This window comes from Amphiprion ocellaris, chromosome 4 (genome assembly GCF_022539595.1).
Source record: "Amphiprion ocellaris isolate individual 3 ecotype Okinawa chromosome 4, ASM2253959v1, whole genome shotgun sequence".
NCBI lineage: Eukaryota > Metazoa > Chordata > Actinopteri > Pomacentridae > Amphiprion > Amphiprion ocellaris.
The window spans coordinates 31,137,902-31,161,819 of record NC_072769.1 but is presented as its reverse complement, the minus strand read 5'-3'; the positions used below and the strand labels follow the sequence as shown (position 1 = coordinate 31,161,819).

General features: G+C 39.5%; 1 protein-coding gene across 2 annotated transcripts in view; it reads left to right on the top strand.

Annotated features, from left to right (window-relative positions):
• Positions 1-23,918, top strand: part of dnah6 (dynein, axonemal, heavy chain 6) — a 59,741-nt gene that overhangs the window by 19,423 nt on the left and 16,400 nt on the right. The window contains exons 39-65 of one of the 2 annotated variants that reach the window (XM_023286156.3): positions 1,749-1,931; positions 2,218-2,361; positions 4,185-4,406; positions 6,514-6,661; positions 7,269-7,426; positions 9,157-9,288; positions 9,753-9,924; positions 11,016-11,162; positions 11,244-11,317; positions 11,411-11,565; positions 12,763-12,994; positions 13,079-13,231; positions 14,185-14,325; positions 14,955-15,197; positions 15,404-15,571; positions 15,694-15,929; positions 18,102-18,246; positions 18,545-18,661; positions 18,954-19,077; positions 19,737-19,933; positions 20,323-20,526; positions 21,309-21,434; positions 21,604-21,768; positions 22,541-22,608; positions 22,759-22,939; positions 23,203-23,382; positions 23,522-23,755. In XM_023286156.3, the coding sequence (XP_023141924.2) occupies positions 1,749-1,931; positions 2,218-2,361; positions 4,185-4,406; positions 6,514-6,661; positions 7,269-7,426; positions 9,157-9,288; positions 9,753-9,924; positions 11,016-11,162; positions 11,244-11,317; positions 11,411-11,565; positions 12,763-12,994; positions 13,079-13,231; positions 14,185-14,325; positions 14,955-15,197; positions 15,404-15,571; positions 15,694-15,929; positions 18,102-18,246; positions 18,545-18,661; positions 18,954-19,077; positions 19,737-19,933; positions 20,323-20,526; positions 21,309-21,434; positions 21,604-21,768; positions 22,541-22,608; positions 22,759-22,939; positions 23,203-23,382; positions 23,522-23,755 (4,449 nt within the window). Of the gene's footprint in view, positions 1-1,748; positions 1,932-2,214; positions 2,362-4,184; positions 4,407-6,513; positions 6,662-7,268; positions 7,427-9,156; positions 9,289-9,752; positions 9,925-11,015; positions 11,163-11,243; positions 11,318-11,410; positions 11,566-12,762; positions 12,995-13,078; positions 13,232-14,184; positions 14,326-14,954; positions 15,198-15,403; positions 15,572-15,693; positions 15,930-18,101; positions 18,247-18,544; positions 18,662-18,953; positions 19,078-19,736; positions 19,934-20,322; positions 20,527-21,308; positions 21,435-21,603; positions 21,769-22,540; positions 22,609-22,758; positions 22,940-23,202; positions 23,383-23,521; positions 23,756-23,918 lie in introns of both variants that reach the window. The other variant, XM_055010200.1, reaches the window with a different exon arrangement.

The following is a 23,918-nucleotide window of genomic DNA, read 5'->3' as shown; positions in this document are numbered from 1 at the left end:
ATAACTTCTTGTCATTGTATATACGGTGTATGTAAATTGTTTTCTCTCAGTGCATTATTCTACACTTTTGATCATAGTCCAAGCTCTGGGCATTTTTCACACATCAAACACACTTTCCCATACTTTATATCATCACTGTATTCTGTGTATGTAAAACTGTGGCTGTGTATTCCTGAGTGTGTGTGCAACGGAACATGAATGTGTTTTCTAGGCATTACTAGCAGTAAAACTTCGGCATCAGCAAAAACTTTGATGACAGCACATAGCATCAAAGTTTATAGCTTGCAACACAAGCCCTGAGGATTTTGGGGTGACTTAACACCTCAGCCCCCCCCCCCCCCCCCCCCCCCCCCCCCCCCCCCCCCCCCCCATTCAGTTTAATTCAATTCAGTATGAAAACCATTTAGACAATATTGCCGATGCCTAAAAAAAAATGATTATATTACAGATAAAAAAAACCACACATATCGTTCATCAAAGGAAACAAGAAGCAAGTCACTAAAACAGTAAACCGGTGCATTTAATGATCTAATACATACATGAGAAGGCAGAGTGTGAGCTGTGAGGAGACTGAATACAGCTGTCATGTGTGGTTGACCTGGTTGTCTCTTAGGCTGTTACATGCATTGATATATTTTGCTGCTTCTATGGTGCAGACATGTTTTTCTTGAAGTACATGTTTCATTTTAGTTTGCTCAGAGAGTGACTCAAGCTCTTGGACTTTTAATTTTTGTTGCTCTTGTATTTGTCTTGTAAGTCTTCCAGAGTAGCAAAAATGTCTCACTGTCTCCACCTGTCTTTGTGGACAGAGCTGATATAGTCTGTCCTTTCTGGGCAACCAGGTCTGCCTATGTCTCCCAGTGTCTATGTCCAGGCTGTGATCACTCAGTCTGTACATAGTAAATGTCTTTTTCAGTTTCTGATCAGTCACAGTGCTCAGATAGTCTGCCACTATGTAATGTCTGTTTAGAGCCAAATAGCACTGAATTTTGTTTTGAGTTTCTGTTGTAGATGTCCAGTTGTGGCTGTACTGACACTGTGCTGCCCTCTTGGCAGTGCAGAGCTCAGTAATATTAAGAACTGAGATTGCTTGCTTTTGGCTGTTTGTAGTATTTGGTTCCTCTCCTTCTTTCTCTGTCTCTTTGTCTGTATTTATAATTGACTGAGACTTTTCCCCTTGCCAACAATATATTTATCTGATAATGTTTAATTTGTTTGTTGCTTTTGTGTTTCTCCTATCATGGAGTATTCAAACCTTCAGCTAGTTCAATCAAATTTAACAAACATTTTTTTTGGTAAAGGACTTTCTTGAAAGGGTGAAAAATAACTGTGATTACACTTTAAACAACTGTCTGAAGTAGTCACTGTTTATTAGAGAGTTTAATTTATTTAGTATTGATTTTAACTGAGGGACTCTCTCTGTGCCTTGAATTAAAGCACATTCATTCCAATTCTCTGTCCCCTGTCTAACCCTCTCTTTAATGCTGGCATAATGTGAACAGGACAAAGAAAAAAAATATATAAAAAAAATATTCATATATATATATATATATATATATATATCATTGCTCAGCATATGCACCAGAAGAGCAGGACAGACTAGTTAATGTAACTATGCCAAACTAATTAGGTCAGTTCAGTGGTTTTGGGTACCAAAGCTTCATAAAGTTTCCTTTGTAATCCTACCCTCCTGTCTTTTTGTCTTTCAATAAACTCCATTCTCCCTTCACTCTCTGTTGTCTCTCTAGCTTCCAGACCCAGTGCGCATATATCTGCTGGAGCTGTTTGAAGAGTATGTGGAGAAAGGTCTACAGTTTGTGCAGAAGCATTGCACCCAGGCAATTCGCCAGGTGGACATCAGCAAAGTCACTACTCTGTGCTCCCTGCTAGAGGCACTGTTGCTGGGCAGAGGAGGTCCAGACCTTACCATGGTGAATTAAATACGAAATTAAACTGTCGCTTTAGTTGATTTTAGTTGTCTAAGACAGACACAAGAACCAGTTAGTGCAAATCATGACAGTTTTGCACAAAATTCACAAACAGTGTAGTTGTAATGTTATTTATTTATTTATTTTTTGTAGTCATCTAAGGTTAGATGACGAAAGACAAAGACAGCAACTTTAATTTTCAAGAGCATACTGTCAGTTATATGCGGACTTCATTTTGAATTTGTCATTACTTACTCTGTTTTCATATGTGTTTGTTTTTTGGTAGCAGGATTCCAAGCACCTTAATGGTTTACTATGTCAGACCTTCATATTTTGCTACCTATGGGCAGTAGGCGGAAACCTTACCAGTTCCCACTGGGATGCTTTTGACAGCTTCCTTAGAGAACAGTTTAAAGACAACATCAATGCTGAGGTATGTTCACACAACCAGACCCACTGATACATACAGAGATGAATGAGCAGCATAGAACTGCATGCTTTCTGACACTCTGACATACATTATATTAAGACAAAATGTCACATTCTATATGACATTCTCAGCTGTGCTGTTAAAACTGCCACTCAAGACATATTTTATCCCTCATCCATTTTGCTCAGAGTCTAATCCATTTCCAATGCATTTGCTAGTTTTAGCATGAAATACGTGAAAAAGCCTGAAGCTTATATATTTCATCAAAGTACTCTTGACACGGAATGTATCTAGCTGGAGCATAGCTAATCTCAAAGAGGATTCTACTCTAGGATACCAGTCGCTCATGTGAAATACAGATATTCGGGAGGTGTATCCATATTGTACATTTTAGTAATGCCTTCAGTGGGATCCAAGGAATATATTAGAAAGGTAAATAAGATAAAAGGATGAGCTTTGTGCCAAGGTTATAAAAGTCCATATCAATATTCTACTGTGCTAGCTTTGGAGAATTATTTATCTGGGCTTAAAGAAAGGAAAAATCTTTTTTTTGCTGTAAAGAATTAGGTGCAGTGAATTATATGGAGGAAAGCAGAGGGTAATAATTGAAGTCATTCTGCCTAACAGGAAATGGAAAATTAATTGAGAGGTTTGACTTGGCTGACAGTCTTGGCAGATGATTGAGGGAATGTCTTTAATGACAGAAGCATGACATTGTAGGGTTAGAACATGACTCACTTTGTCAAAACTGGAGTGAGCATGTAAGTACAGTGGTTCTTCACTATATCACAGTTCATTTCTCACAGTCTCACTGTATCATGGATTTTTGGATTGGGTTTCAATCCGCAGATGTTTCACTGTATCGCAGAATTTTGCAGTAGATACGTTTTCTCAATCGTTTTTGTGATCAATTGCACTGAAAAGTTATTTTAGAAAACATACCTGCTTTTATACACTGTACAACTATTAGATGCTTTTATTTCAACACTGGCTGCTTCATAAATGTGGCAAGAAGTCATCAAACTCAATACACAGTCCTGACAACATAACACTTAAGCAAACTAACTAGGCTGACTAACAAAAACCACAGCATTCTTATTGGTTTTGGTACAGCTGATTTAATTGTGGTACAGCGAGAGAGTCGGTAAGAGTGCGTCCATGTTTGTTGTGCAGAGCAGTGAATAAAACCTGCAGAAAACTGTCCTGTCATGCTGGGGATGTTTAGCATGGAAGACAGCAAAACACATGAGCATAAAAACGCAAAATAATTGTAACCGGCCTGACCTACAGCCCTGGAGACGGGTGAGTCGACCAATATTTAAGGGTTACAATGTGGTCGCTACTTGGCAAATTTTCGTCTATCGCGGGAGGATCTGGAACGTAACCCCCACCATAGACGAGGGACCACTGTAATATGAATGTCCAATACGCTGTTTCTGTTATAATTTTTTATTTACTATGAGATGATGGTACAACAACAAGCTCCCACTGTGAAGCTTGAACTGCCGACACACATGCGCATACATATACACACACATCAACATTAGTAACAGCAGGAGTCAGGCAAACAAATATGGCAGACAAATACTAAATTACAAGAGAACTTTCCAAAGCCCCAGATATCAGAAACTACAGTAGGCCAAAGACATCGAAATCAGAGCAAAATATTTATTCAAAATAGTAATTTATAGTTTTTCTAGCTAATCAGATATGGTCTAAAGTAGGCACTTGCATGTGTTTTTGTCAAGTTTATTATTGCATTTTGTATTGTATTTGCATTTATTTCCATGTGTGTTAGTTAATGCACATTCATATTTGCTTTCTAGCTCCCAGATTCTGGTGCCCTGTGGAGTGTATACGTGGACTTTAAACACAAGCGTTTGGAACCATGGGAAGAGATAATTCCTTCATTTAAATACAATCAAGATCAACCCTTTTTTGAGATGCTGGTCCCTACCACAGACACTGTTCGCTATGGCTACCTGATGAAGAATCTACTATCTGTGCGGCGTTCTGTACTCTTCACTGGGGAAACTGGAGTGGGGAAGGTAAAGATTCTTATTGCAATATACTTGCAAATTTCATTCTAATTATGCAAGATGTTTAACAAAAAGAACCTACTGGTCTCCACTTCTAAAAACAGCATTTCTGACATCAGCAGGAATTTAAGTGGACTGGCAGTGCCACTGCAAAAGCAACTGTCTGTGCACCTAAGTGCATTGACAATTTCACCATTTCAGGTGACTGCCTCATGAAGGTCATCGAGAGAATGCAAAGAGTGTACAAAGCAGTAATCAAAGCAAAGGGTGGCTATTTTGAAGAATCTAAAATATAAACCATGTTTTGATGTCTTCAGTGAGAATCTACAATTTAAATGAAAATGAAAGAAAAATGAAATGAAAATAAAGAAAAAAGCATATACACTATATTGCCAAAAGTATTTGCTCACCCATCCAAATAATTAGAATCAGGTGTTCCAATCACTTCCATGGCCACAGGTGTATAAAATCAAGCACCTAGGCTGCAGACTGCTTTTACAAACATTTGTGAAAGAATGGGTCACTCTCAGGAGCTCAGTGAATTCCAGCGTGGAACTGTGATAGGATGCCACCTGTGCAACAAATCCAGTCGTGACATTTCCTCACTCCTAAATATTCCACAGTCAACTGTCAGCTGTATTATAAGAAAGTGGAAGTGTGTGGGAATGACAGCAACTCAGCCACCAAGTGGTAGGCCACGTAAACTGACAGAGTGGGGTCAGCGGATGCTGAGGAGCATAGTGCCAAGAGGTCACCAACTTTCTGCAGAGTCAATCGCTACAGACCATCAAACTTCATGTGGCCTTCAGATTAGCTCAAGAACAGTGCTTCAGCAGAGAGCTTGATGGAATGGGTTTCCATGGCCGAGCAGCTGCATCCAAGCCATACATCACTAAGTGCAATGCAAAGCGTCAGATGCAGTGGTGTAAAGCACGCCGCCACTGGACTTTAGAGCAGTGGAGACGCCTTCTCTGGAATGACGAACCGAGCTTCTCCATCTGGCAATCTGATGGACGAGTCTGGGTTTGGCGGTTGCCAGGAGAACCATACTTGTCGGACTGCATTGTGCCAAGTGTAAAGTTTGGTGGAGGGGGGATTATGGTGTGGGCTTGTTTTTCAGGAGCTGGGCTTGGCCCCTTAGTTCCAGTGAAAGGAACTCTGAATGCTTCAGCATACCAAGACATTTTGGACAATTCCATGCTCCCAAATTTGTGGGAACAGTTTGGAGCTGGCCCCTTCCTCTTCCAACATGACTGTGCACCAGTGCACAAAGCAAGGTCCATAAAGACATGGATGACAGAGTCTGGTGTGGATGAACTTGACTGGCCTGCACAGAGTCCTGACCTCAACCCGATAGAACACCTTTGGGATGAATTAGAGCAGAGACTGAGAGCCAGGCCTTCTAGTCCAACATCAGTGTGTGACCTCACAAATGTGCTTCTGGAAGAATGGTCAAAAATTCCCATAAACACACTCCTAAACCTTGTGGACAGCCTTCCTAAAAGAGCTGAAGCTGTTATAGCTGCAAAGGGTGGACCGACGTCATATTGAACCCTATGGATTAGGAATGGGATGGCACTTACGTTCATATACAGGTACAGGTTGCAGAAATCATTGTCCAATAATGAATAGCTGTTAAATTACAATGAAACTGGTTTGTTTTTTGTTCCAAAACTGTCCCAGACAGTTTCTAGCTTGCTTGCATGTTGTGCGGTCCCCTGCACATGTACAATAGTATTACTCCTTCTTGCGCTGTCCACAGATTCCCTATTGGTCTGCAGACTTTACATTGTGCTGAAATCACAAAGTACAACTCACTTTTATAGGCAAAAATATCAAACTTCTATGAGACTTCAATATAACTGACTGTCTTTGCAGCTGGAAGCGTCCTGTCAACAGGGAAAAATGCTTTTTTTCATTGCAATACTGTAGTATCTAGGAAAAATCTACAAAGCTAATTGGTGGTGTTGAGCCGACTCTCGTAATTTATCCATGGTGCCAAACTTTTGGTGAAACTTGGTGCTGCAGTAACAATGGTGTAGCCCTTAAAAGTTAATGAGCAAAAAGCAACCATTGTCCATGTTCTTTAACATTTCTGTATATCTGTGTGTTGCAGTCTGTGGTGGCTCGGAGCCTTCTCAACAGTATTCAGGAAAATGAGGGATACCTTCCAGTCTACATCAACTTCTCTGCTCAAACCTCCTCAGCCCGCACACAGGAGATCATTGAGTCCAAGCTGGAGAAAAAGAGAAAGAACATTCTGGGTAGGAGTCAGAAAACATTTTTGGCATTCACAATATAAATGCAAATCCACTGATTTGATGAACCATTCTGAGTCATGTACATGCCACAATGCTGGTGTTTTTTTTTTTTTTTTTTTGTTTTTTTTTTTTTTTGCATCAACTGCACAACAATATATTGTACAGCAGGGAAATTGTATATATGACTACCATTAGTGAAGGCAGGTTCACGCCCTTTTTATGAACGCAAACTACTATGTTCACATTAGCCATTTTATTGTGTCCATGCTTCTTTATTACTTGGACTCTGGGTTTAATTTCCAGAAAACTGTCTGTAGTATACAATGGTTGTTTTTAGAAGACTCTTAAATCATTCCAGACCACACCCACAAGGGGTTGTAATTGCATCTTCACTATGTTTGACAGCAATGCATAGTTAATGCATATAACTTGTAGTGCCCTTGAATGAGACCATTTATTTGTTTATTTAGCATATATTAATTTATCTGTTCATAGAGTTGTCCTTCACTTTTTTGTTTCCACTTTTCAGTACACATGAACTCTCTGTCCACCTATCCATCTGTCATACTTAACATCTGTTAACCCTTCCTTTCCTTTTTTCTCCATGTAGGTGCTCCTGGTAACAAGAAGTTAGTGGTCTTTGTGGATGACCTGAATATGCCAAAGCTGGACAGTTATGGCTCTCAGCCTCCTATTGAACTCCTGCGTCAGTTCCAGGACTTTTCTGGCTTCTATGACAGAAGCAAGTTTTTGTGGAAAGAGATCCAGGTAAATGAACGAGGTGATATACATTATGATGGTTCATTTAATAAATATGTATGTCCATATATCTAATTATTACAACATGGAACTTAGGAGATGGATGGTAAAGTATACTACAGCATGCTGTTGACCATTTTAAGAGTTTGCTAACAAATTGGTAAACGTCTCTGCATGTCAGTATTCAGAAAGCGCAATTATTTTAGATAGACTATTTAAAGTAGCATTCAAACATTTCGGGAGATAGGCTCGTTTAGTGTTTTACAGACACTTAGCTGACAGCTTAACAATGAGGACACAGCATAAGGGTGTTACATGCAATTACTGGGCACAGCTGTGCCAGACTAGCTTATGTCTGCAAGTTAATGTTTTCATAAGCCAGTGTCAAGTTTTCAGTTTCTGCACATATTTATCACAGAAGATACAGCCTGCAACCAAACAGTTCTGGAGTCACCAGAAAGCACTCCAGACACAATGAGTCAGGCTGTATTCTCATGTTTCCCATTTGTAAAGTGAGGCTAAACTCCTCTAGGAACTTTACTCATAGAGGTGAAATTGATATCGATGTTCTCATCTAGCTCTCTGGAAGACTGTAAATGACCATATTTCCTAAAATGTCACAGTGCCTTTATAGGATTTTAGACTTGTTAAAGTATGTTTTTTGTTAAGTTAAAAAGTGTAGATATAGCTCTTTAGTTTTGGTTTTGACTCAGTCAGCATGAACGTAATTTGTGGTTGCTGGTGTTATAATGGAGACTGTCCATTTATGTAAGAAACCCATTCATCTTGTGCGCTGTGTGTTAATGTTGCAGACCCATATTTGTATTCAGCTTTTTTTGAAAGTTTGCTGTATTAACTTAAGCTACACACACACGCACATGCTTGACTGGTAGTACTATGGACTGTGCTTGATGTTTTATAATGTACTGAGGTGTGTGTTTATGTGCAGGTGTGCACATAATGTTGGAGTTGCAATATGTTCAGGAAAATCAATAAATGCGTACGTGATTAATCTTGTGAACGACTGCATACTGTAGGACAGACAAGGTCATGCATTATGCAAACAGCATATCTATTATAAGCACACTAATGCAGCATTATCACTGTTTTAATGAGAGAAAAAAGGGTTACTCAAAATTTAAGCATTAAGTTAATATTTTATTCAGTATATTTACTTATCCATTTACCCTCTCATTTAATTAATTTATCCCCCATTATCCTGAAGCACATTAAAAAGTTTTAGTTATGAGATAGATCGAGTTTAGGATGTTTTAAAACATTCAGAGTTTAACACCTGTGTTCTTGCTGACCAGAATCAGAATTAATGCAGCACAACACAGCAAGAAAAAGTGTGACTCTATTTTTAGTATTGCACCTGCTTACCCTCACAGGCATTCTGAACATTTCTGCACTTCCCTCTGATGCCCCATCACACAAATGCCTTCTCAAATGGAAACTCTTACTATTGTACCACTATTGTGTGTCCTCAAGAAAAAACAGGGGTTCTGTTTTCAAAGCCTGGCTTTGAAAACAGAAGAAACTCCTGCACAATTAGTCCTCTATGATTTTCCGGATGATGGAATGTCATGTTTCAAAGGAGCAGAGACACTATCATTGCTCACTGCAGGGGACATTTGATGAAGTTTCCAATGTGAAAAATGTCCTCATCCCCATGCCTTTTATCCATTTTCAATTTTGACAATCCCTGTTTCTTTGCTGTTCTTCTCCTTATCCTTCAGGAAATGACCATTGCAGCAGCATGTGCTCCTCCAGGAGGGGGACGCAACCCTGTGACGCCCCGATTCATTCGCCACTTCAGCATGCTGTGCCTGCCAACGCCCTCAGAACACAGCCTCAAACAGATCTTCAAAGTCAGGAGTCACACATACACCCCACACTCTGACAAACACCACAAACATAACCCGTGAGTTGTCACGTGTGCAATTAAAGTTTTAAACCCACACTTTACGTAAGCCACATACTTACACTTACAATTACTCTTCCTTAGATCTCATGTCCACTATTACATTAGTGATTTAACATGTGTGCTCCAAGTTTAAAAAAAAAAAAAAAAAAAAAAACTAAACTAAATGTAATGTTGAAAAAGTGTAATCATCAAAGGTCAGTTGGTTTCTTATAGGGCTCAGGACCATTATTATGTGGACAGGAAACAGAATGTACATGTACTTCTCTCTATGATGTCTCACTTGCACTCTTTACATCTTCATCATTTCTCCTTTTTACTCCAGTACCCATTAATAATTTTCTGTATATCGCACTTTATGCCTTCCCTCATGCTTGTTACAATCTCTTTTTTCCCCTAACCTCCTCCCAGGCCATCTTACACGGTTTCCTCAGTGAGTTTTCCCAGGCAGTAAAGGACTGTGCCGAACAGATTGTAGATGCAGCTGTGGGGATTTACAACCGTTTGAGTGTGGACCTGCTGCCCACACCAGCTAAGTCCCACTATGTCTTCAATCTCCGAGATCTCTCCAAGTGTGTCCAGGGTGAGAAATAGGCACATATTGTTGGCACCTACTCATGCTCAGATATCCACATTGCACATCCAGAGTTCTGAAAGCTGCAATTATAACATAATCAATCATAACTATTGAGTGACAATATAGAGGCTGCACAGTAATGGAAAATTTTATTCTATTGTGTTTTAGTAATGTTGAAAAGGTAATGTAAAAAAGTAATGATGGGAGAGAAAAGGAAAACCTACATTCAGTAGAAGATGCATGATAGGGATGGGCTGTCATTTGTAACTGGATGAACTAAGATGTATTTTATTGGGAAAGTGTAGAGAAAGACAGTCTCCTCTCTTTTCCTTAAGAGCACAAACCAAACTTTGGATTTGCAAAGAAGACTGACAATTGCAGAGAGTGTCTAAATCTTTGTAACTCCACAGCAAGGGGTGCAGCTATAATTTGTATCTTCAAGCTAAACTACCAACATTTACAAGGTCTGTCTCTGCGTTATGCTCCCTGATTGTTTTCGCTATCATCCCTCTGCCTGCTTTACCTCTCCCCACTTCCCCCGAATAGGATCATCGCTGCATACATATGCATTAATATGTCTTCTACCATTTTATTCTTTTCACTAATTGTTATATATAACTAAAATGCATTGCTCAAACACGCAGTACCCATTACCAGTATGTTTGTACTTTTTGATGTTGTGAAAACAGAATGTCTATTTAGGCAACGTCATCTTTCAGTTTAGTGCTTTGTCATTTTATTGATTTCCTATCCAGTCAAGCTGTGTCTTGGCTTGTTGTTGTTCTTTATTTTTTAGTGAGTTTTGTCTTCCATTTTTGTATGCAATATATATTTTATGAGTTTATCTTTTTCTCTATGTATTATAACAAAAAAAACAAAACAAACAAAAAACTAGCAGGGCATTCAGACCCAGATCTGTGCCAGAATGTGCTGGATTCAGCCTTTGCTCCTGCTTCACGTCTCCACCAGGTTGCACACAATCAGGCTGCAGACATTTTTATTTAGCACACGTTTTTATTCTTTTTTTTCTCAGCCAACACTATCCATAAATGCTATTAACATTATCTTTATACATCTTTCCCTCTCTTGATGCCCAGGTATACTGCAGTGTGAGCCAAGTCAAGTCAGAGACAAGACCCAGATCTTCCGTCTATTTTGCCATGAATGTCAGCGGGTATTCCATGATCGACTTATTAACAGCCAAGATAAGACGTATTTCAACACCATCGTCTGTGAGATGGCCAGTAAGAACTTGCAAAAACTGCCCTGATAGTTTCCTTTGCCTTTTTAAATGTATTTTTTGACTTTCTCTCTCTTTTTGGCAGGCAGACATTTTGATATTAACTTGGAACCCTCATACTTTGTGAATCAACCCATCATATTTGGTGACTTCATCAAGGTCTGATTCTACCTTTTTGATTTATATGTGTATACAGAAATTTCTCACAACATTTAGTTATTCCCACTCCCCTCCATCTAATAATCGCTGCAGGTGGGTGCAGAGAAAGACGATCGTGTGTATGAGGATCTGACAGACATGAATAAGATCCAGAGTGTCCTGCAGGACTATCTCGATGATTACAACATAACCTTCTCCAAGGAGACTAAGCTGGTTTTCTTCCAGGATGCCATTGAGCACGTCTCCAGGTGTGTACATGCAAACTTGCACAACTGAATTGGCTGCTTCGTTGGTGGTTGATGGATTTTAACTGTAGGTGATACAAACTGTGAAAGGAAAGTTACACCAAGGAAGAAGTAGCTATAGAAATGTTTTCATATTGCTCTGTTAGAAGTAATGTCTGGAAAGAAACTGTAGCACATTCTAGGACTGTAAAGATGATGTTTCTGTGCTTATGTGCTCTCTATTCTGCCTGCTAAAATTACAATTCAGTGTTTGATAGAAGCATAGATAGACTGAAAACAGCTGGGCATATAGTCATTTGGAAAAAATGAAGTACAATTTTGTGACAAACTTGCACAAACCAGATTTAATCTGTAGTGATTTAGTGTCTACAGATGAAGGGAGTGTATTTGAACAGCCTCACAAAGAAAATTTGCTTTTACGATAATTTATTCAACAAAAACACTAATAGATTCTGTGTAAAAAAAATAAATACCCCAAAAGTGGCCCCAGTAGCGAAAATTGCCCCCTTTAGAAGAAATAATTTCTTGAAGAAATTTTACAAAATTGTCATTCAGTCTTTGACATCAACTTGCTGATATTTTTCATCACTGTTCTTTGAAAATACCCACATTTGCAAGATGTTTGAGAGTTTTCTTGCATGAACTGCCCATTTCAAATCCCTCCACATTGGGCTTTGATGATGTAATTCTGTGACCTTCCATTTTTTTTCTTTTGGAGCCATTACTTGGTGGATTTGTTAGTATGTCCAGTTCAACTTTCTGATACATGTCATTTTCAAGCACTGTATGATTGGATGCAGAATTCATAGTTTAATCAATGACTACAAGCAGTGAAGCAACCCCAAATTGTTACATTTCCATGTTCAAAATCTCTTTCTGACTGTAGATGTATGCCCTTTGACATCGATAATTGCAACATTTCCTTGCAAATCCTTTTCTTGGAGATTTGTTTTTGCAAATGGTCTGCACTTGAGTTGAATTTGCTGGGTCAACCACTAGTAGATGATTGTCCTTCCTGTAAAATTATTAATTTTAAACAATTTGCAGATCTTTTTAAATCCATGTCTAGACTAATGGGCATCCACAACCTTTTGTCGGAGGGCCTTAGAGATCTCGGCATGATGACAATCAACCTTTTTTTTTTTTTTTTTTTTTTTTTTTGCTACAAACTTAACAGTGATTTGACCACTTGTCTTTTAGGATTGTCCGCATGATTCGCCAGGAAAGAGGCAATGCCCTTCTAGTCGGGGTGGGAGGTACAGGCAAGCAGTCACTCACTCGGTTGGCAGCCCACATGTGCGGATACCGCTGTTTTGAGATTGAGCTGACCAGAGGCTACAACTATGACAGCTTCCATGAAGACCTGAGGAGGCTCTACAAGATGGCTGGAGTGGAGGGAAAAGATATGGTGTTCCTCTTTACAGACACTCAGGTATTAAAGAAAGACCTGGCTGCTGTGGAACAAGTAAATATTTTAACTTTTTTAAGCTCAGTGCTGCCCACTCTCTTTTAACAGATTGTGGTGGAGGAGTTTTTGGAGGATATCAACAACATGCTAAACTCTGGCGAGGTACCAAACCTTTTTGAGAAAGATGAGCTGGAACAAGTGTTGGCTGCTACCCGCCCAAAAGCCAAAGAAGCTGGAATCAATGAGGAGAACAGGGATGAGGTATTGGAATGAGCGATGAGGATGTTTCATAACTCTAAACCTGGCACACAAGTACTGTGTAAACAGAAACACAATTCTCTATGTAAACCACTTTCTGTTTAGTTGCAGGTAAAATTGACTGCATCTTAGATTTCTTGTGAATCTTAAGAAAATAGGCCTCAAAATTTTAACCCTTAACCCCATCAAAATTGAGTTTCCTGTAAAATACAATACCAAATATTAGATAAAAACATGAAGCCATGCATGTCTAGACCCCGATCCTATGATAGTGACAGTTTTGGAGGATCTTGGAGAGACTTAGGATGCACTTTAAGGAATAGTTAAGTATTTTGGGAAATACACGTATTTCCTTCTTGTTGACAAAGAAGAAAAGAAGTCTAGATAATTAATACTACTCCCATGGATGTATTGTTACTGTAAATCTACTGCCAACAGCTGGTTATAGCTTAACACAAAAACAGGAAACAAAGTAAAACAGCTGGTTTGGTTCTGTCCATAAGTCAAAAAAAAACGAACAAACAAACAAAGAAGAAAATAACACCAGCACACCTAAAGCTCCTTTAATTACCATACTGTGTCTCATTTGTTTAATCCAGAAAAGCTGCAGTGCACAAAAAACATATTGTGGTTTTATAGAGACCGTATGCCTGATTATTTCTTGACCTGGAACATTAATATTAATGTTCCTTCCAGTTAATTGTATTTGCCACTGTCAGTTGTTTTAAGATTAAGAGCTCACATAACATTTCAGAAACAGCACACATACACAGTGCTTCCTACAATGGGCCAAAATAACCAGAGACCTGGCAGGAGCAATCAGATAAAGTCAGCCCTAAGTGAGCTGAAAGAAAACATCAGTGTTTAAAATGTTATCTGCCTGCTGAGGTTAAACCCCAAGAATTTATGGAATCCTCTCTACATGTGTGTGTTTCTGTGTGTGATCATGGCTTCAGGTGTTTCAGTATTTCATTTCTCGTGTACGAGAGAAGTTGCACATTGTGCTGTGTATGAGCCCTGTGGGAGATGCCTTCAGGTCCCGCTGTCGCATGTTTCCTTCACTGGTCAACTGCTGCACCATCGACTGGTTTGTGCAGGTATTTTGAGATTCCACCAACTTTTTCTGACCACATTTGTTCGTATATATCACTCACTTTGATCATCTTCATTATTTGGAGCACAAATCCATCTTTTATCCACCATTTAGTAAACATGGAGACAGCCACCTATATGCTTGGTCAGACAAATCACTCTCCTTGTCTTGAACCAATCTATAGAGCTATTTAGCATTGCCTTCACGCTTCTGTTCCTGGCAGCTGTACACAAAATGTAATATTTTTCTACCCCGTTGTTCTACCTGCTCCTTTCTTCTTATTGAATTTTTTGTTTTATTTTGTTTTGCAACAGTCCCATCTCCCATTCAACACTCTTTTTACCTGCTGTTGTTAGAATTGCAGTTCATGGCTTTCAGAGCACATTCTATTCATCTACTTGTCTGAGATTGAGTTTTTCCTTTAACTCAGTTGTAGAAGCTTGTGATTTGCTTCTTTATTGAATGTCATTATTGCATTTTGTGAAATTCTATAAACTTCTGTTGTCCATGTATTGCTACTCTGCTGAATTACTGTTCAAGTAAGCAAAAGGCTGAAATCCATGCTGCTTTTCTTGCCCTAACACTGAACCTTATCTGTCTTTCCTCTCTTCCCCTGTACCATCTCATACCCAGTGGCCTCGGGAGGCATTGCTTTCCGTCTCTCAGGCCTTTTTCCAGAATGTAGACCTTGGCAGTGAGGAGCTGAAGCAGAGCTTCTCAGCCATGTGTGTGGAGATACATGTTAGTGTTACTGACATGGCTGAGCGCTTCTACTTAGAGCTGAGACGGCGGTACTACACCACACCTACCTCCTATCTGGAGCTCATCAATCTCTACCTGAGCATGCTTGACAACAAGAGACAGGAATTAGTTATGGTATGTCCAACTAAATGATTGATTAGTTGTCAATTGTACTGTTGATGATTGTTACCTGGCATTGTGGAGGTAGAACAGGGAGCTGTTTGCTGTAACTAGTGATTAGTAGTAATTGTCTGCCTTTTAGTAGCTGTGACTGTATTGCATTTTTATCGCATATAATTTGAAGCATAGTGTGTATAATTCGTGTATGTATTCCTGTGTAGGCCAGGGACCGTGTCAAGAATGGCCTTACTAAACTGCTGGAGACCAATGTGCTTGTGGACAAAATGAAAGTGGACCTGTCTGCTCTGGAGCCAGTTCTGAAACAAAAATCTATTGATGTCGATGCCCTTATGGAGAAACTGGCTGTAGATCAGGAGACGGCTGACGAGGTCTGTCTGTGCATATGCGTGTGTTATCATAGAACTCTAAAACGTGTCTATAGTCTCCTATACAGTGTATCAAAAGCATGGTACCTGTGTGTGCATAATCAAAAAATAAATCCTTGCCATAGGTGCGTAAAGTAGTGCAGGAAGATGAGGCTTTGGCCAAGGTCAAGGCTGAAGACACTCAAGCCATTGCAGATGATGCCCAGAGGGACTTGGATGAAGCTCTACCAGCTCTGGAGGGTGCCAATCAGGCCCTTAATTCCCTTGATAAAGGTGACATTGCTGAGATCAAGGTGTTCACCAAACCCCCAGACCTAGTCATGACCGTCATGGAGGCTGTCTGCATCCTGCTCCACTGCAAGTTAGTATGCTTCCCTTTTCCTTCTAAAAAACAAAACTTATGTTTGTCAAATCACATAAAGTGCCACTTGTCTACACATTTAATATTCCAGTGTTTCAAACTTTTGAAAGTCACAAATTGTCACACCTTCCTATTCCAGAATGAAACGCATCAAATTAGGTGGATGCTATTTAGAAGGACATTTTTATAATAAAGTCAGAAGAGCATGGAGGGCAGATCAGACATAAAGGGCTTAGTGAGGAAAAAGCTAATCTCGATATAGTGTGTGTTTCATTTGAACTAATAAAGTATTACTGCACATATCCAAACTAGTCTGGCTCAAAATAAGTATATCACTAATCACTATCATCACCTTAGCTGTTTCCATTAGGGATAATTGTTGATAATGATTACTGATCTATTTGAAGTTATTATTGTTAATGTAATTTCTGTTTTCACCATAATTTCAATCTTCTTTGTTTCTGGCAACCATTCCACTATTTCAGCTTTACTACTTTACTATTTTAATCCCACCTATTTTGTAGTCAGCATTCAGGGGGATTACTCTACCAGCTCTACATTCACCTCTCTGTTAACTTTTAAATTACATCAGTCATCAATCTACTGGATTGCTGCTCTAAATCCAGTCCTGGCTAAAATCCTATCTACTTTAACCTTTTACCATTCAATAGTCTGCCTCATAGGACACTGGCATAATGTCGAAATTTCACGGACTGTTTTGGCAAGATAAATGAATATGATAGTGTCATGCATCTACACTGATTGGCCAAAACATTATGACCACTCACATATTAAGCAAAAACTGTGGTTAATGGCATCAACATATGGCACGTATTAGGCAGAAAGCTAACATTTTTTTTAACATGTTGGATGTGGGAGAAATCGGTAGCGATTCAGAGATTCTGACAAGGAACAAAACATTAGGCCAGATTGAGATCAGAGTATAAACTAAATGGAAAGTGATATTAGGTGCTCCTGGTCAGCTATGGTGAGCATGGGCGAGCAATGTTTCAGGAGAGACAAACCACAAACCAATCACAGAGTGTTGCATGCACAAAGCTCACTGATGCAGAGGAAGGAGGAAATTGGTTTCAACTTGTAGAATACCGACTGCAGCCCAAGAATTACAAAGGATTTTAATAATGATTATGTAAGGACTGTGTCACAAAACACAATGTATTGTACCCTGCTGCATTCGGGACTGCATAACCAGAGATTGGTCAGACTGTCCTGACAGATCCCTGCCCAATTGTCAAAAATGGCCGCAATCGGCATGCAAGCCTCAGATCAGTGGAAGAAGGTTTCTTGGTCTGATGAGTTCCATCTTCTTTTGCATCTTATCGATGGCCAACTTCTTGTGCACCATCAGGAAATTGATGTGGAAAGAAGACAAGCTGGTGGAGGAAGTAGGATGCTCTTCTGCTGAGAGCGTCTGGGTGCAGACAATCATGCTGACATTTTTTGACAAATCTCACCTAGCCACACATTGCTGCAAAGTAGAAAGCCTGTTAATATAAAGGGTACACCCTGATGACAGTCTGTGCATTGGGACATTACACAAATTGTTGAGGAGTGGTTTGAGGAACATGACAAAGAGTTCAAGGTGTTGTACTGGCCTCCAAATTACACAGATCTCAGTCTGATTAAGAACATGTGAGATGTGCTGAAACAATGAATCCACCTTGCAACTTACAGGAGCACAGTCCACCTTCAGAGGTCTTGCAGATTTGTCACTATTTTTGGTGGCATTAGAAAAACCAACAGTGCTATTTTGTCTCCTCAGTGTATTGATAGATTATACTATAACTGTGTAACATGACTTCTGACCACTGCACAGTACATATCTCAAAGTGGAAGCCATACATTCTATTTGTAATATCATGACTTAGTACTACTTATTTATTTTATGTTACCATGTGCTTTGGTTGTCTGTATGTGATATTTTATTCTTGCATGACAGTTGCAGATAAGTGTACAATGCAGCATGTGATGTAAATGTGGAACAGCCTGAAAGATTCTACTTTAATACCAGCTTGCATAGTAATTTCAACTGATTTATTTTGTAACGTTACAAATTCAGCCACACATGCGCACCTGTTTATCATCATTAGAAGGGACTATTTCAGGCCCCATTTTTCCTGAATTTTCACTAACATTCCTCTCTCCTTACAGACCAGACTGGCCCAGTGCCAAACAATTACTGGGAGATGCCAATTTCCTCAGGCGTCTGACAGAATATGACAAGGACAATATCAAACCTCAGATCCTGCTGAAACTTCAAAAATATGTCAACAATCCTGATTTCATACCTGAGAAGGTCTGTTTGGATTTCATGTCAAACACTAATATTTTATAAGCAGCAATCAGATTAACGGATTGTGATAAAATTGGAGTTCAAAGACTTTGTCAGTTCAGAAAATGTCAGAGTTAGAATGGAAGCAGAAACATAACTGCTAAAGGTCTCATTATGACAGTATAATTATAGATATACCACATGTATGTATGCTGTGCAGATTTTGTGATTGTTTTATCATGCAAAAATGATGGAATGTGATATTGTATGTTTCAGTATATTGTTACTTTGGAGTAAAGCCTTCTTGTATTCCTGCTGTTAGGTTGAAAAGGTATCCAAGGCCTGCAGGTCAATGTGCATGTGGGTCAGAGCTATGGATCTTTACTCCAGAGTCCTCAAAGAAGTTGGTCCCAAGAGAGAAAAACTGGCCAAGGCACAGGTCAGTATTGATATAGGTTTTAACCTGCATATATACACAATGTGCAGTTTTGTGTATATTGCTTTATAAACTCATGCTTTAAAATGCTTTAAAATCATATTGCTACCTGATTCTTTGTCAATTTTTTACAACCAAAGCATCTATCCACTATACATCAGTCTCTTCTGTCTTTTGTAAGCCTCATCTTGGAATGGCTTGTATACATTAGACTTAATGGTGGTAAATACTGCTCAAATGCCACTTTCATGTTATTTCACTGCTTCAGTTTCTCTTTCTATCCTAACGTATGCAGGAGGAGCTGGATATGACGATGGCCACTCTGAGGGAGAAGCAGGAAAAGCTTCAGGAAGTGGATAACCAGATCAAGATACTACAGGAGCAGTTTGAAAGGAGTGAAAAGGAAAAGGAAGAGTTGGGTGAGGACTTGCTGTTTTTTTTTTTTTATGTTGCCATGCTAAACTCTACCTTGATCTTAGACTACCCACCTAGTGTATTTTTTCTCCGTGACAGAGGCGGAGCCTCAGCAGAGTTATGTGATGGCCGGCATTGGTTTGTCTGTCTGTCTGTTAGCAAAATTACTCAAAAACAGATTAACGGATTTAGATGAAATTTTCAGGGAAGGTCAGAAATGACACAAGGACCTATTGATTAGATTTTGGCAGTGATGTGACTTATAGTCTGGATCCACAATTTTTATAAAGATTTCTGCTGTCATTGATAATGGTACACCGTCACTGTAACTATGACAACAAATGCCTGCCTGCTGAAAATTACGTGATTGCGATCTTACTACAAATTGACCGCTGTGGACTTATCGGGACTTATCTTTCAGACATAATACAAGGATTGAGCAGCCTTGGCGGAGTACTGCGCTCTCGGAGTGCTTTTCTAGTTTATTTAAATGTATTCATGCTCTGTAAAAATATCTAGAGATGTGAAAGTTAGAAAATTCTACCAAAAGTCTTTTACTTAAATATCTGTAAGTACTTTTTTCAATGGATGAAAAAACATGACAAATTCTTCCTGCCTTTACCTTACAGATTATTTTGTCTCACTCTTTTTTTCATTCTCAAAGTTAATACAATGGCTGTGACACAGACTCGGCTGACCAGGGCAGGGAAACTAACTTCTGCTCTAGGTGATGAGCAAGTACGCTGGGAAGAAAGTGTCGCCCTGTTTGAGCAAGAGATCATCAGTGTCGTAGGGAATGTCTTCATTGCAGCTGCTTGTGTGGCCTACTATGGAGCGTTTACTTCCCACTATAGACAGCTGGTAGGTACCATGTGGGAGTGTAAAGTAATACAATTTAGGGCTCGTGGCATGCAATATAGGCATCTGATACACCCAATATGAATGTCCTAAAGAATTTTGCACCTCAGCAGCAATAAAATGCACTACATAACACCCAATTTTCTCATTGTATGTGTACTTCTTCTTTAAGATGCAATCCCCAGTACAGTAATGGCCTTGAACTGAATTTGTTTGTGCATTATTAAAATACATAAGTTAAATGCTAACAGCCAACAATAATAAAGATTTTAATCATGGGAGAAATTGAAAGAAATTGTGCAATGTACATGTGTGTACTATATATTTTAAAACAAACCAAAACACAACTAAATGCATGCACTCTTAAATGTGTGTGTGCTCCCTTTCCCCAGTTAATTGATCAGTGGATAATACAGTGCCAGGATCTGAACATTCCCATCAGTTCCAGCTTCAGCCTGCTCAACATTTTGGGTGATCCGTATGTCATCCGCCAGTGGAACACAGAAGGGTTGCCTCGTGACACTGTTTCGACAGAGAATGGGATCCTGGTGACTGAGGGCCGCCGCTGGCCTCTTATGATCGACCCACAGGATCAGGTAAACGAGAAACTAGAATTGAGGCAATTGATTAGTTGTTCTTGTCATTTATTCCCAACTTTAACACATTGTGTCACGTTATGGACATGCAAATGTGGACACAATGACTAACAAAACCCAAGTAAACACCATTTTATTTCACCCATTCCTTGTTATAGAACTTTTTAGTATTTCATTTGATTTAAGAATTTACAACATGGTTGCAGTATCATCATAAAGAACAAGAAAATCCTTCTCAAAATAGAACTCTCTGAGACAATGTCGTAGTCTAAGGTGCACACACTGTCCAGCTTCTTCACCTTGAAAGGACTCAAACCAGCTTACTAAGATTAACATACAAGATCAAGATATTGTCAACAGCTTCAGTTTTCAGGTCCCCTTTTGCCTTTCTGGTCCTTGTCTTGATTGCTGACGGTCCCAATTTTCTCTCCTGTCACATTTGAAAATGTTTTCCTATTCATTCCCTGCATTGCTGCTCTCCATTTTACACTGGCAGAAGATGGGTTAGGCATAAGTTCTGACAGTTTATTTGGAAGGTTTCCATGTCTGAGTATGTCTAAGAGACTCCTTATTTATAGTTGGCGATATACAGTATTGTACAGTACACTCCCGCAACACTAAAGTCACATGCATTATTTTTATTTCTTTCACACTGCACTACTGTACCATTGGTTACCTTTCCCTTATTTACAAGTGCTAACATACATTCTTATCATATATAAAATATGTAAAGAGGTCATATTTTTATCACATTGTATAAAGGTTATCTCTTTCACCCTTAGGCCAACCGGTGGATCCGCTCCAAAGAGGCCAAGCATGGTTTAAAGGTGATCAAGCTGACAGACCCAAGCTTCCTCCGTACACTAGAAAATGCCATACGCATGGGCATGCCTGTACTGCTAGAGGAGGTAAAAACACATTACCCATGTCATGGTAAAATAGGATTAATCATGAGGGAGGGGATTTATGGCTAAATACAATTCCATAACTTAAACTATGAGACCTTTACTGGACAACGTTTTTATTGCTCTCTGTGTTGTGGGTGTGTGCGTATCCATTCTTGCACTGTGTGTATAGTTGAATGAGACCCTAGATCCAGCGTTGGAGCCCATCTTGCTGAAGCAGACATTTGTAGCTGGTGGGCGAACATTGATCCGACTTGGAGACTCTGATATTGACTATGATAAAAACTTCCGGTTCTATATGACCACAAAGATGGCCAACCCACATTACCTGCCGGAGGTAAGGACAGCACACACTCCTTTCAAAGCACTATATTGAGTCAAGCTATGGCAAAGACATGTTGTGTTTGTCAGCTTTAGCAACTCTTAGTATAATTGAACTACCACTGCTATTAGGTCCCATGCGCTTTAAGAGGTGTGCATCAGGGTGCAAATCAAGTTATTATGGAGTCCTGGATTTAACTAATACCAGCAGACCTCTGCCTCAAAGGTTTTTGTGAAGAAATACCAAATGGCTTCCAAGTATGCCAGCCAGATATTTACAGTCTTGCCAAAGAGTATGTCATTTATGGAGCATAAACAATTGCACACAAAAGAACCTTTGTGAACTCATCTGCCATGGTAAAAATATGCCTGCAGGTATAATAAAAATTATCAAGAATAGCAAGAAATTAAGTCACTTGCCAGCTAGCCCAATGTATTTGCTCAACATCAGAGAGCAGGAACACCCTGCAAATGCGAGCTTCTATTCTAGTGTTACATCAGACAAGCAGTGCATGAAGGCAATGACAGATGACACAACACCATTTGATGGTTTAAAATACCTGGTTGTGGTACACAAAATGTCAACAGGTCTGGTGATTCATAGTGGCATGACAGTTAAAGTCTTGCAAATTAATTAAATGTTTGGTGCCCATGCACAGTTGTAGCCATGTGAGTTGATAATCATGGCTGCCAACTAATGGAAGTGTCTTTTCAAACTTGGATGTTCTTTTTCAACTTGGGTGAAAAGTTCAATTAGATTTTGTTCAGTTTCTGTTTCTGCTTTCCAGGTATGCATCAAAGTTACAATTATCAATTTCACTGTGACTAAGTCAGGCTTGGAAGACCAATTGCTAAGGTACATTCACACAAACCAGATATGCATCATTCTCAAATATACCTACCCATGCGTATCTTAACAAGACTATTTTGCACTCATGTCTTTCCCCTTTCTCCTGTCTACCACCTGAATCACCTCAACATTGTAATCTTTCTACAACCCTGCAAGTGATGTGGTTCGTCTTGAGAGTCCACATCTTGAGGAACAGAGGAACGAATTGATTGTATGCATCAATGCTGACCGCAACCAGCTCAAAGAAATCGAAGACCGCATCCTTAAGCTTCTCTTCACCTCTAAGGGAAATATACTTGACAATGAGGAGCTAGTTCAGACTCTCCAGGAGTCAAAGGTAGGACAGGCAGAGATCATACCAATGTTTGTATGCTCTACTATTAGGTTGATGAATTTTGTTTTAAACTTAAACTTACCTTGATAGATAGATAGATAGATAGATAGATAGATAGATAGATAGATAGATAGATACTTTTTTTCTGCCCGAATGTGTTACTGTTTTCCTATTTTGCCCTCCCAAATCCCATCTTTTCTTATTATGCTGCTTTTTCCCCTCTCACTTCTTTTGCCCTCTTTTGTTCTTTATCTACTACTCTCTAGGTGACATCAGAGGCCATAAAGTATCGTTTGGAGGAGGCAGAGACCACTGAGCTGATGATCAACTCTGCAAGGGAGCGCTACAGACCTGTGGCCACCAGAGGATCGGTCCTGTACTTTGTCATTGCAAGTCTCTCTGAGATTGATCCTATGTACCAGTTCTCCCTCAAGTATTTTAAACAGGTAAGAGAGGAGCAAAGCTTTATTTTCCAGTCCACAGAAAAATGTTTATCTGGAATACTTCATGAAAGTGCCTCATGTGCCCATGTAATGTGATTGTTTTACTTTTCTCTCTCTTATTTGCTTATTTTTCCACATTCAGCTCTTTAATGTGACCATTGAGACATCTGAGCAGAGCAGTGTGTTAGAAGAGCGTCTCCAGATCCTGCTGGACCAAATCTTGCTTAACTCGTATATCAATGTCTCACGTGGCCTCTTTGAGCAGCACAAACTTATCTACAGCTTTATGTTATGTGTTGAGATCATGAGGCAGCGTGGTGAAATTTCTGATGTGGAGTGGCAGCACTTCCTAAGAGGAGGTTCCTCCTTGGAAAAGGTAAGGCAGCAGAAATCAAGTCAAAATCCATCCATCCATTATCTATACACGGCTTGATCCTCTTTAGTTGTGTGAGGGCTAGGGCCTATCCCAGCTGATTTAGGGCAAAGGCAGGGGACACTCTGGACAGGTCACCAGTCTATCACAGGGCTACACAGAGACA